General features: G+C 39.7%; 1 protein-coding gene across 1 annotated transcript in view; it reads right to left on the bottom strand.

Annotated features, from left to right (window-relative positions):
* asap2a (ArfGAP with SH3 domain, ankyrin repeat and PH domain 2a) overlaps positions 1-14,721 on the bottom strand; it is a 131,702-nt gene that overhangs the window by 53,402 nt on the left and 63,579 nt on the right. The window contains exons 8-10 of the mRNA XM_048597109.1: positions 7,780-7,866; positions 3,727-3,830; positions 3,342-3,411 (exon numbers count right to left, since the gene is read on the bottom strand). Of these exons, the coding sequence (XP_048453066.1) occupies positions 3,342-3,411; positions 3,727-3,830; positions 7,780-7,866 (261 nt within the window). The remainder of the gene's footprint in view (positions 1-3,341; positions 3,412-3,726; positions 3,831-7,779; positions 7,867-14,721) is intronic.

The raw sequence follows: 14,721 nt of genomic DNA, 5'->3' as shown, positions 1-14,721 counted from the left end.
TGCTTGGCCTGCTGTGTTCATCCAGCCCTGCACCTTGTTGTCTCGGATTCTCCCGCATCTGCAGTTCCTACTATCTCTGAACCATTTAACCAGATGTTTATTTTGATTGGTTCGGATTTGGACGTGGTTAAATAATTTAACTGTTCCAAACCAGATGTAGGTGGACTTTCAGAGGTGTGCACTCTTCCGGATACCTGCCTATGAGTTCTCTTACTTCATTTAGGTGCGACTCTTTTGCTGTCTCAAGTCCGCATAGCGGCAGCAACTACTTGCCAGCCCTGAAGAAAATTTTAACCTTTTGTTCAAGATTTGGCTTTGTTTTGGGGTTTTGCTGTGGGATGATCTAAAGTCTCTCTCTTCAGGATATGGCCTGTGTGAGGCTATGCAATTGCCTTCACTCATGTAGTGTTCCCCAAGTTTAGTCAGACTGGTGGGGGTATCCACTTCCATCAGAATATGCTGCACCTTGTATACTCCACTTTCCAATCATAAAGCCAGCTGTAGTGCCTGTTTGAAATCCAGTTGGGCTTCAGCTAGTAGATGCTTTTGCATGGTTACATCATTGATCCCACATACCAAATGGTGTCTCAGCATCTCATTAAGGGTTAAACCAAAGTCACATGCTTCTGCTAGTCATTTTAACCTAGTCAAAAATCCCAATAGAGATTCTCATGGTTCTTGAATTGCCAAATAACACCAATAGCATTTCAGAATTAGTGGAGGCCTGGGGTCATAATATTCCTTAAGCAAATCTGTCAACAGTGCCTCAGGGAAAGTTAGGCTCCTGATAACTGAAAAAGCCAAGGGTGCACAAGATGTCAGCAGAATTGCTCATTGCTTCTCATCCACCGCAATGTCATTTGCCCAGAAAAAAAAACACATTCTTTCCAAATACTGGGCCTAATTTTCAATGGCAGGATCAAATGAATCAAGCTTCCCAAATAACAGCATGATGCCAGAAATGCCTATCCCAACTCAAGGACGACTGTTGCAAGTGAAGTTCTTCGGGAGCATGCCTTTCTCTCATCGCCACTGAGATAACTCCACAGAGGCTGGTATCCTGCCACCAAATCACCGTTTATTTGCACGTGGAGACCCCTTGACACTGATCCAGCTCCCTCAGAGCCAGCTGTCAATGAACGGTTTGACACTCCTGTACTTACCTGTCAGCCAGGGGTCCCTGATTGGAGGAGATTAACAGCCCCAATCAGGGACCTCATTCTATAAAGGTCCACCTGGCTGACCTCATCACAATCACAACAGTGACCTTAAGTAGTAAACACTAAACTATTTCCCGTGATAAGCGGGTAGCTGTTCTTCAAACAGTAGTTCGCTTATTTCCTGAACAACATCAGAAAAAGTACATATTTATGATACAGTGACATAGCAGCTTAATGACTTCTTATTAGACACTAAATGAGTATTTGTGAACAAGATACCTTCTAGATAGAGCTGTAAAGCCATCCATCTTCATCTCCTTACAATTATAGCATAAAAGATGGAGGCTATGCCAATTGGCCTTTTAGAATGTACTGAGGTACAATATTAAAAAAAATACAACTTTTGTCAGCATTTTACAATGTTTGGTCATTACTTATGCACCAAGTACATACTTGTGTTCAATTCACACATTTGAATGCTACAATTTTGTTTCCATCACAGATAAGGATTTCTGTAGGAATTGGAGGGTACAGTTTAAATATAATGCCTCTCTCAACTGAGCAGAAACTGTGGAACCCGATATAGGACATCTCAAACAAGTAAGTATTTAGCTCATAGCAAGATATATGCACAAATAAACCAAAGTTTTGGAAAGGAACCAAACTGTAAACAGATAGAATCAGTAAGTTTGTGACTGGAAGAAATCTTGAGGTTTTAACTGCATGCATTTTGCTGAGGTCATATTTCCGACAGGCTTGAATAAATGTTAAAATCAAAAAGGAATTAAATGCGTTTACATTGCAGTTCTAAAATTGAATAGTCCAAGAAAGGCTGTGCATTTTACAGTATCAGGCTTAGCTACTGTGCAGCATTTAGACATAACCGATTGTCTCTTCAGATACATTTCCAACATTCTCAAGAAAAGTTTTAAATCTTGGCCAAGTGACAGCGAAAGGCAAAATCTAACGCAGGTACTCTTTGACTGGAAAAAGTAGATGCTTAATGAATGTATATTTTCCCAACCTCTAAATAGGACCATCAGTTGCCTTCTTAGTCAGTAGAGGATTATGCAAAAACAATGAAGGAAATAAACTAGAAGGCATCCGATTCAAGATTTGGACTAAAACTCAATTCTCCTAAATCTTCATTTTAACATGAGATCTGCCTTGACATGGAAGATAAGGGTAAAGAGTGATGTAAACTGATTAAATTTGAATGAAAATAAAAAGGCCATTTGGGGAAAAGGGACATGTATTCGCACGAGAGCATGGAACTAGTACTGGAAGTGGATGGGGAGTGACGGAATGTGAATGCTAAGTGCTAAAGGATCTAATATTTAACAATACAACTGGGACTAATCACAGAAAACTGAGGTGGCCCTTTTAATTAGGTAGCTTCAGGGGTCAGTAGCCCTTATGCCCAATTCCAATCTGCATCCAGGGCAGTGGTCCCAACTCTACCTTGCACCAAACTCACCAGAGTAAAAGTCTAGTCTGGAGAAGCACTATTGACTGAGGTGGGTGTGGCTACTGGGAAATTTTGCATTTCACTCTATCTATCTTGGGGAGAAAAATCCAGCCCATCATTGCTAAGTGTCTTATCATTACATCAGAGAGCTGTTTTAGTAGTGGAGTCAACTGAAGAAGGTTCAAAATTAACCAGCACATACTTTCATTAACTTGGAACTGCCACAGAAATCACAGTCCATTCTTTTCAGAGATAATCAACGCTGGGATTTTCCAGGTATGATTCCAATGATTTTACATATAGCAATCAGTTAAAATGTTACACTGTGCAGAGAATTTAGGCCGGACTTGGAGCAGCTTTATTCTAAATTTTAAGAGAAGTTTTCTTTATTTTAGTTCCTTACACAGAGCTATAAACAGAAGTTATTCATATACTCCAATCTACACTTGATGTAACCACAACTAATCACCCTTGTACTACACTTGTATTGCTAATTCTTCAAAAGCAAAATGCCAGAACACTTCAAATTTTGAAAAGACACCTATTTATACATGAAGTTGCTTCAAATAAAACCGAAGGATTGAGACTTGGATACAATACTAGAAATCTGGTCAAATTTTCGATACAGGGAAGATTTAAACATTAAAACAAAGCAAGTAGATAACATGGAAAGTTCTCCAATTCCTATATTGAACACAAAATGATTAACGTACCGTTCCATGTGATATTGTAAGATAACCATTTTTTACTGTACATTTCCTTTTCTGCCACACTTTCCTGATTCTGTAAAAAAACATTAAAATTAAATTTTGCATAATTTGCATTTAATCCAATGTCTTGGCAATCTTTGGAAGCACAATTTATTTTGAATTGAGAATAATTTTCAGCCTCTACATTTGACATCATTAAGTTGTAACTCATGAGCTACTAAAATCTGCCCAGATCTGTCAATTTTCTAGAAATATCTGTTTTTTGTGTCAGGTTTAAAGGACTGTCACTCTTATGAATTGGGAGGGGTTTCCAACATGGATATAGAGACCTTCAGACATTTTTTTTAAAAGTGGTACAATGTTTTAGAAAAAACAACTTTCAACTTACCCATCACTTTTTTTATGCAGGTATCCACATTTTTCAGTTCCATGTTCCTTGTTTCCCTGAGGTTGATGCAAGCTGTATGTTGTATTTGGACGAATCTGTGAATCCTAAACAAGAGTATTAATTTGATTACTCCTCAGTATGTAATTTAAATTAGCTATCTTAATGGTAGTCAAGGAAGGGAGGCTGAGGGGTTACATGTAAAATGCTAACTCTGTTCTCTTCACTGATGACTGCATGGTTCTCTCATTTTATAGTTTTTTGTTAAAGGGCATGGTGGTGCACCATTATCTACCAATACCTAAACAATACAATGTCATTTTTTCACAATTCAAACTTAGTTACAAGATTTATTATTCTCTGCTGACCTATCTATAGAAGATCTGCTAACATGAGATATAGGGAGCTTGACTTTATTCATTTCAAAATGGACTTATACAGTTTTGACATGATCTTCTTGGCAAGATGGCAGCAGGGTAGGACGCTCCAGTTGGAGCTCCTCTACTCACCAATCCCTTTCCCTTTTTTTTCTCCTCTTCACAGTTTTTCTTCCTCCGCCCCACTTCTGCCCTACCTGGAGACTGGAGTTGAGGAGTGGAGCAAGCACGGGCAGAGTCCCACAGCGGCAGCGGACTGAGTGCGGGCCAATCCCACAGCAGCAGCAGAGCGAGTTCTGGATGGAGGCCAGCACGTGGAGGCAGCATGGCCTCATGCTCTGGAGCCAGCAGGCACGGACTGGAACTTATTGTCACTTATCATTCTGGACATTTTCTAACGGTTCCCGTGCTAATCGATACACTTTTATCTCTAACAACACTTTTTTGAAAAACTCTTAACTACACTTAAAAATATCTGTACCTAGGTCCTCTGTATCTAAGATGGTGCCGAAAGGCGACATCACAAACTTTTCACTGCACCTATTTTAGTGCACATGATAAAAGGCTATTCTATTCTAGAGAGAGTGTAATTTCAGCCGAATTATGGTCTTTCACATAAGCATTGGGCAGGCTGCAAAAATGTCATTGCACATACTCTCTATCTTCAGCTGATATGATAAACTAAATTCTAATTGAGCTGCTTATAGCATGAGCAAAAAAAAAAACAACTGCCATATATAAATCTCACAAATTGCAACATCTTTATTTCCTTCTCCTTGAAAAGGACTAGGCAAGATGATAACATTAAAAGAATTGTCTGAACCCATTCCAAGTTTTGATACATCTCAAAATATCTGGGTCTTCAACAATAATGATGTTTCTCAAACCAGTAGGGCAGTCAGCCCCTTAAGCTTGTTCTGTTAATCAATGAGATCATGGCTGACCTGCAAGCTAACTCCATACATCTGCTTTTGAACCATATTCTTTGGTAATTTTGGCGACCAATATTCCATCAATCTGACTTTTAAAATTGATAATTTCGGCATTACTTGCCATTTCTGAAATATAGTTCCAAATTTTCACCATACTTGACATAAAAAATTTCCCAATTTCACTCCTGGAAAGTACAGTTTTAATTTTTAAGACGGTATCTCTTAGCCCTAGCCTTTCCAACAAACAATAATATTATTTTCCCTTAACAGTTTTTTTCAATCAGATCACCTCATACAACTTAAAATCTAGGAGTCACAACCCTATCTTTACTTCAATCATTTAACCTTTGGAGTCTAGGTATCATTTTAGTAAATTTATGGATGCCGGCTCAGCCAATTTCTAACCAGAGCCTTAGTTAAGAATTTCCTATGAAGGACTTTATCCTCTTGAAATTCATATAAATCATACCATAGATGTTCCCTTGTCCCTCACTTTAGTCACCTCTTCAAGAAATACAATAAAGAATAATATATCCTCTACAAATCGATGCTGGCCCTCTGATCAGCTGGAGATTTTCCAAGGTGTTCAGTCACCTCATCCTTATGAACTCTAACAATTTCCTTCCAAAAGATGTTGGGCTAGCCAGCATGGATTCCCTCTGTTAACTTTCTTAAATAGCACTGTAATGGAAATTTTCTTTGGCAACCTATCCAAACTCTATTTCTTGCAATAAAGACTTTGCAAGTATGTCACCATGATTTAACTGCAAATCACAAAAATGGCTTTAATTTGCATCAAGATTTCAGGGAAGTGATACAGAATAGGATCTGGACTCAATAATACAAAAAAAAACATCAGCTACATTTATAAGAATCCTACAGACTGAAAAAATAACAATGATTGTAAGCAGGTGGATCAGAAATTAATATGTATGTTATGCCAACTAATTTTAAAAACACAGCAAAATAATAATAAAAAAATCCAAAGTTGACCACATTGATATTTTACTTTCTTTTTGTCTCAAAATATGGGCAGTACATATTTATATTAGGACAACATAATCAAATAAAACTTAAAAAGAAATATCCTCAGACCAAAATTAAACAATAAATTATCAACAGGTAACATTTATGCACTACATTAGACACAAGAATAACTTACTCTCCTAGACTTTGATCATAAAGGGTAGTTGCATTTTGGAAGGAAACAAAAGATTAGTTACAAGAAATTTACCAGATCACATTAATAACAGGTACAAGACACTGCCTATCATGTCTACTTAACACCAAATGAAATCTGTTATATTGCATTCATATAATGTAATCAGTAACTTATATATAGACAAATGTATCATTTAAAGAATATCTCAAACATCATTAGCCTCAGGAATTCTGTACACATTACTAACAGAAAACGATCTAGTTCCATGCAAATCAAAATCCCCTGCGAATACACAGGTGGGGCTTTTCAGATGTTTGAGTTTGGGATGAAGTGTTGGCAGGAATGTATCTCAGATTAAGTGGCTGCAGAGCAGCCAGAATTGTATCCCAAAGAGCCTTAATTTATCACCTTAGTGAGCTGCCAGCCAATCTGATTTGTTCAGTAGCACTGCAGTTCCACCTACACCAGATTTGAGCACTGGCCACTGATAATACCGTAGGCAAGCCATGTTGAGGAATAAAACTAAATCTGGTAGATTGACCAATCAAATTGCATCTGGAAATCAACACCTTACATTTACCTTTAAAATGCGAAAATGTTAGGGTGTACACTGTCTTCTGAATATTTTGAGGGGGTGTAGTCTAGTCTGTACCAACATTCAAATCCTTAAATGTATATTGTAAGTAATTGTGGCTCCAGCACTGATTCCTGCGGCATACTACTAGTGACATTTTTCCACCCTGAAAGTGACCCCCTTCTCCCAGCTGTTTTTGATTACTTAGCATGGATAAAAGACTGACTAATACACTATCTCCAACATTCAATATCCTTGTCCAAAATGGGGGTGTAACCTTTGCACCATTAACAAATAAGCAGTAAAACAAATCAGCAGAACAAAAATTAAATCTCTATCAAATCCAAGTAAAGCATAATTTTAGTGCTGTAACATGAACTAACATATCATATGCGCCATTACATAGAAGGCAACATTCCCAATGAATTTTTCACGTCTTTTTCTCTAACGTCATCCCACTGTGAACATCAACGGAGATTGAAATACTTAAGATGTTTGATGAATGCTTTAATGAATCACCTTGATGTAAGACTTTTGAAATACACTATGTCAATCAAAGCCAATCCAAAATGGTCATTTTTCCATTTTACGTTCTTAATCAATCCTAACTGTTAGAAATCAAAACAACGCTGTAATTTCCAAAATATCTAACCTATATGGAGATACAGAAGGTACATTTGGAACTTTTTGGTACCACAGAATTTTCCCAACAAAATGTCTGTTGCATCACTAATTTTGTAGATTTAATATTTTCACTCTCAAATAGTCAATATCATTCAATTCATTCTTAAGGACATGGAGATATCTCCGACATCTGAATATTTTGAAAAAAAAGTTACTGTAATTTAAGAACACCTGGATTTTAACATTTGTTGTAAAATTAGGGAAGATGTGTCTTGGATAAAACTATAGACACGTTTCTCTATACAAATTACACCAATGTGACGAATAACTTGAACAAAGGGATGCATGGACATGTACATGTGTTTCAGCATAAAATAAAGTGCTCACCTCTTTTTGTTCTACCTGTAGCCCTGCTTTTAATACATCTCGAAGTTGAACCAGCTGTTTTCTTTCCTCATCCTGTACTTGTTTTATCTGGAAATAAAAAGCTATATGGTCATATTTCATATTGAAAGAATAATTCTTCGATACACAAGCAGCAGATTTAAAAGAATAAATTGAAGCATGTCGTCTTTTTGATAATTACAGATTAATTAAGAATAATTAACAAAATCATATGCTTACAAAAGATTACTAGAGTTTAATTAACGGAATGATAAAAGCAAAATTTTCCCACTTATTTAGAAAAAATAACTTCATGCCTCGTTAGTTCCCAGCCTGAGCCAACTCAGTGAGCCCAACTCATTCTCAAAAAAATCAGTGCAACAACATCAAACTAAACACCACACCTTGCATTTTCTTCTGTTCTTACCTCTTTGTTCAATTATTAATTTAGAATCTCTCCCACTAAATTTCAGTTATCTCTTAACTATTTTACGTCTTTAAATGCTAGTTGTGTTTATATTCTCAGGTGCTTTGGGCTAAAATCTCTAGCATTATTACTGATATTACTAGGTTTCAGGGACAAGACATGAAATGTATTTTGTTTCAAAATGTGGTGACTGGAGACAAGGCCAAGGCCAAGTGCTGCTTACAAGGACTAACCCAAATACTCTGGAGTAGAAGCCATCCTAACTTCTTTGCTGAAGGCCCTTGCAATGACATTCAGAATTAAATCAGTTGATGTGCAAACTGGAAATGTTTTTTAAAAAATTCATTCATGGGATGTGGATGTCATTGGCTAGGCTAGCATTCACTCATGGGATGTAGGCATCACTGGCTGGACCAGCACTCATTGCCCATCCGTATTGCTCAAGATGGTGGTGATCTGCTTTCTTGAACCACTGCAGTCCATTTAGTGTAGATAGACTGATATGCCGTTAAGGAGTGAGTATGAGGATCTTGACCCAAAAACACAGAAGGAACGGCAAAATATTTCCAAGTCAAGATGGTAGAGACTTGGATGGGAACGTATGGTTGTAGTTGTGGGAGTTCAGTCACATCAGCTCCAAGACATCCCTGCAAGAATTTCTCACATTACTGTTCATGGCCCTACCATCTTCAGCTGTATCATCATGGATCTTCCCTCCAGCATTACGTCAGAACGTTAGCTCATGATTGTATAATGTTCAGCACCATTTATGATTCCTCAGATTCTGAAGGAGTCCATGTTCACATGCAAAAAGACCTGGACAATATCCCGGCATGGGATGAAAAGTGACAAGCAACAACTGCGCCATACAAGGGTTATCTCTGATAAAAGACAATCAAACCACCATCCCTTGACATTCAATGATACCACGACTGAATCTCCCCAACAATTCGTTCTCAGCCCCCTACTGTGCTCCCTGTACACCCACGATGGTGTAGCCAAATTCTGAGCGAATGCCATCTACAAGTGTCTGATGACACCACCATGGTAGGAAAGATATCAAACAATGATGAGTCAGAATACAAAGAGATAGAGGGCTTGGTGATGTGGTGCGATGATAACTTCACTATGTTGGCAAAACTAAAGAACTGATCATTGACTTCAGAAAGAAAGGAGGAGAACATGTCCCTGCCTACATCAATGGAGCAGAGGTTGAGAGGGTTGACAGCATCAAGTTCCTAGGAGTGATGATAACTGACAATGCGTCCTGGAGTTCCACGTTGATGCGACGGTCAAGGCAGCACAACACCTTTTCTTCCTCAGATGGCTCAGGAAATTTGGCATGTCCATAAGGACCCTCACCAACTTTTACAGATGCACCACAGAAAGCATACTGTCTAGGTGCAGAATGGCCCAGTATGGCAACTGCTCTGGTTGTGTTCACAGCTCAGACCATCATGGAAGCCAACCTCCCATCCATGGATTCCATTTATACCTCTTGTTGCCATGGAAACGCTACCATCAAAGACCCACCCCACCCCAGTAACACTCTTCGACAACCTCTTCCATCAGGCAGAAGATACAGAAGCTTGAACACAAACTAACACGTTCAACAACAGTTTCTTCCCTGCCATTATTAGGCTGATGAATGGACTCTCTAACTTCAAATAATGTTGATCTTGTTAATGTTGTTCGTGCCTTGCTCTGTCCAAATATTTTTCACCCTATGGTCTGTATGTCCTTGTTTACTATGATCTGCCTGTAATGCTCACAAACAAAGCTTTTCCCTGTACTTAGGCACATATGACAACAAATTAAATCAATCAATCCCTCCACCACTGACACTCAATAGCAGAAGTGCATATCATCTACAAGATGCTCTGGAAATATACCCCTGTACCTTCACCACAGCTCTTCACGCAACTCCTTCCAAACCCACAACCAGTTCAATCTATAAGGACAATGGCAACAGGTACATGGAAACATCACCACCTGCAAGTTCCCCTCCAAGCCACTCACCATCCTGACTTGGAAATATACCCCAGTACCTTCACTGTTGCTGGGTCAAAATCCTAGAATTCCCTCCCTAATGGCATTGTAGATCTACCAACAGCACATGGACTGCTGTGATTCAAGAAGGCAGCTCATCACAAACTTCTCAAAGGCAACTAGGAAAAGGCAATAAATGCTGGTGAGCCAGTGACACACATGTCCCATAAGCTAATTAAAAAATTTTGCTACAATCCCCAGAAGCTTTTCTCAAGACACACCTGAGGATATGGATACTCCTATTCTCCCCTGCCTAAGACCCAAAGTTTACAGCAGTTCAAGCCAAGGATGGCGAGCCAGGTTTGGGCCCTTTAGTCCCAAAAAGCACCAAGAAATGCCTGCCCAAGTCTTGCAAGCCAACAGGCAAGCTCCCTGCACCTGGATGTGGGCATTACACCTAGACAGTAGTGGGAAGCAGGGGTCCCCTGGTCCACAACCCCCCCAGTCCTAAAACCTCCCCACACCCACCACGGCACCTTCCCGTGCAATCTAGGTGTAACACCTGCCCATTTACTTCCTCCCTCTTCACTGTCCAAGGTTACGGACACACTTGCCAGGTCAAGCAGCAATTTACCTACACTTCAATCAATCTAGTCAACTGTATTCGTTGCACACAATGTGCTCTCCTCTACACTGGGGAGATGAATCGCAGACTGGGCAACCACTCTGTGAAACACCTATGTTCTGTACACAAAAGTTACCCCAAACATCCTGATATTTGACACGTCAACGCTCTACCATGCCCCTGGCCAACATTTCTGTCTTGGACCTACTGCAGTGCTCCAGCAAGGCTCAGCCCAAGCTGGAAGAACAGCATCTCTTTTCTACTTGGGCACCATGCAGCATTCAGGACTCTACATAGAGTTCAATAGTTTTAGGGCCTGAACACCTTCTTCCATGTTCGTTCCCGTCCCCACACTCCAGGCCCTGACATCACATGGATTGCTTTCAGCACAGCCACCTATTTTCACCTACTTATCATCTTTGTTATCAGCTCTTCAGCTTTCCATTCCTTTGTCTAAGTGTCTTTCTTTCTCTCTGGGTTCTGTCTCCAAATATCACTCACTCCTTTACCCCTGCCCCATCCACATTTGGCTTTTCCTAGCTACCATCAGTTCTGAAGGAGGATCACTGGACCCAAAATATTAACTCTGCTTTCTCTCCACAGATGCTTCTCCAGCAATTTCTGTTTTTGTTTCAGATTTACAGCACCTGCAGTTCTTTGCTTCACTTATTATTCAGCAGAGATGGGTGTGGCATATAGGTCCCTGTTTTTTTTTCAGATTTCCAGCATCTGCAGTTCAAAGTTCATTTGACCTTTGCAATAACAAGGGCTGCTTGACACATTACCAATATAATTTTAAGCAATTAAACAAATTTCCAAACCTAGCCCATTCAAAAAAAGGATCAGGCTTCAATTAAGAAATCTCTGGCCTTGAACCTGGCGATGCACTGATCTGAGATGCTGTCCTGAACAGCCCTCCTCGTCAATGACCTCCTCCTCATAAGATTGTTGTAATTCCACCATTTTGTCTGCATACAGAAAATCATCCCTCTTGTTGGGTCCAGGTGTAAAGAGCGAATCATACCCGAATGATGTGGCACACCTTTTCAGGATTATACTGCAAAGCTATGCTGAAGCTGACGCATCAAAGCCTCACTTTAATTAGGTTTATGGTCTGTTCCACTATGGCTCTGGTGGGAGTGTGAACCTCAATGCATCTTTACTCTGCATTAGATGGAAGGTTTTGTATTGGTACCAGCAGCTTTGTTTGGAGGGGCTATCACATCTCTCCCAGCAATCACATTACCCAAGGACCTTGGAAGACAGCAGGTACCTCAGAGTTCTCTAGTATGCAAAATGGGAAGGTGGTGGCAATTATGGCAATGTCACTGGACTAATAATGCAGATCCCCATGCTAACATTCTGGGGACATGGGTTCAAATCCCATCACAACAGATGGTAAAACTTAAATTCAATTAAAAAGTTACGCTGGTGGCAACCATATAACTACTGTCAATTGTTGTAAAACCCACCTCATTCACAAATGTTCTTTCTAATATTCATTGATGTCCTCAGCTGGTCTGGCCTTCTTGTGACTCCAGACCCACTACATGTGGTTGACCCTTAACTGCCCTCCAATAATTAGGAGGGCAATAGATACTGGCCTAGCCAGTGGTGCCCATACCCCATGAATGAACAAAGATGATCTGTTGGACTACCAGAATATTGCATTAGTGGTCACATATAACTTGAACATTGATAGAATCGAAGCCTTTTTTGCTGATGAACTCTGCAGATTGATGATAAGGCACCCTGAAAGCAATGTGGATACAGGGAAGCCAGTGATGGTACACAAACCAATGCCTGTAGTAGCACCTAGACCACAATGATACCAGTTACAGCAATCTTCATGTAAGATTTGTATGTAGATAATTTGTGGAGAATGTTAGAAAAACAACAAAATTTTATTGAAGGAACTCCACAGTCCTCTCATCCATCACAATGCTCTAACAGAGTGCAGGTCTCCCAAGGAGGTCACTGTTATGCTTACATAAGAAGCTCGAATAAGCAGACATGACTATTGTAACTGTCCCTAGTACGGTCTTCAATTCCAGGAGTCTTACCCCTTTCTTTTCTTTGGAGTGGTGTCAAATACTCTACCCACTTGTACACCATGAAAGCCATTTTGTGTTTTTATTACACTACTGAATTTCAATCCGAGATGGCAAGGTTCAAACTTTGTTTCAGCACGGTTGACTTGCAGGCTCCACCTGTGACACACCAATTCTTCCCCCATTCATCACCTGACCATCGTGTACTATTTTGTATTGCTGTCTCCATTGCCCATCTGATTGTTTAGCCTCTCCCAATCATTGAGCCCCTTTTAAAAAACTATTAATATGCCCACAACTTTGAAAATTCCCATGCCTTAGTTGGCCTTGTACCATCCCTTACTGTGAACTGCTTCAATGTCCCATTTCAGAGCTCCCAGTCCTCTCCTACTCACTATGGAGGTCCTTTCTTATTATCTACAATTGTCCCTAGCACTTTCACCATTCCCTCAGATGTCTAATAAAAACAATGTCCATCCCCAGAACTGAGTGGTTTGCTTTTTTCAAGACTCCCTGGACTGTGCCAATAAGCTCTGACCATTATTGACCAAACTTCCAGGGCAATCATGACCCAAACCTGGAATGGCATCTCCATAACTCTGATGGACCGAACCATAATCCCTGTGCTACTTGTACTTGGCCAGCTGGAGTGACTGGAGTCCAACTGCTTTACTGCAAGGACAGAGATCCGAGACTGTTAGGACTAAGCACCCGACGACAGGCAACTCCTGCAGTATTATCAGTCAAGCTCTTTGATTGACTGTGGCGTTGCCCCCGAATGACCAGACCCCTTCACCCTACTTAGTGCTCCTTCCCTTTGACACGGCCATTTTGCTTAAAATATACACAGCTTGTTTACCTCATTAAGTTAACTCTGATTTCTCTCCACAGATGCTGTCAGACCTGCTGGGGTTTTCCAGCAATTTCTGTTTTTATTTCAAAAATGAGTTGAGGCTTTAATGAGATGCAAATACATGGAAATTAGGTAGTTCCTGCATAAAGGCAAGATTGTGAAATCTTCATTTAGACTAGGGGAGAAAAATCAGAAAAAAAATTCTCCAAATTGAAAATCTGATTTTTGGATTCTCATCTATAATGCCATCTCATGATTGCTAACATCACACTAGGGAGGGGAAAATTCCATGCATTGATTTGAACCCCTTAACACAAAAGCATCTCAGTTCAACTAAAAACACATACCACTTAATAACCATAGCAACCTCCAATAGCATTAATTTTCTAAAGTATTTGAAATTCTATCAACAAACGCAAAAAAATGCTGTCTGAATATCTTTAAAAACTTCCCAAACCTGACAGACCACATCCTTGCTACTAAACTTAGTAGTAACAAAAATGACATTGAATTCAACAGTGAACTTTACCTCCCAAATTAAAGGGGACAGTCTATGGGTAAAAATCGTACCCCAACTTATGCAAACGTATACATGGGAAGACAGCATATTTAAAGAGTACCAAAGGGCTTCCAATGTATTACTACAGACATTTAAATAATGAATAGATTACTTAGACTCAGCAGAAATAGAAAACTTCATTATTATCTCCAATAATCATTTTGCCATTGAACTTAGGGCTACAACACAACGAAAACAGCAGTACTAAATTAGCATAAGAAAACAACAGGCACAACCTTGCTACACTGAAACAAAAACTGACACACACTACACACAAAAAAGTCATCACCCTACACATACCCACTGTGGATGAGATAGTAGGAACTGCAGATGCTGGAGAATCTGAGATAACAAGGTGTAGAGCTGGATGAACACAGCAGGCCAAGCAGCATCAGAGGAGCAGGAAGGCTGACGTTTCGGGCCTAGACCCTTCTTCAGAAA

The sequence above is a fragment of the Rhincodon typus genome, chromosome 5 (assembly GCF_021869965.1).
Source record: "Rhincodon typus isolate 14 chromosome 5, sRhiTyp1.1, whole genome shotgun sequence".
In the NCBI taxonomy this organism is placed as follows: domain Eukaryota; kingdom Metazoa; phylum Chordata; class Chondrichthyes; order Orectolobiformes; family Rhincodontidae; genus Rhincodon; species Rhincodon typus.
The sequence above is the reverse complement of the archived record's forward strand: the minus strand, read 5'-3'. Positions and strand labels throughout refer to the sequence as shown.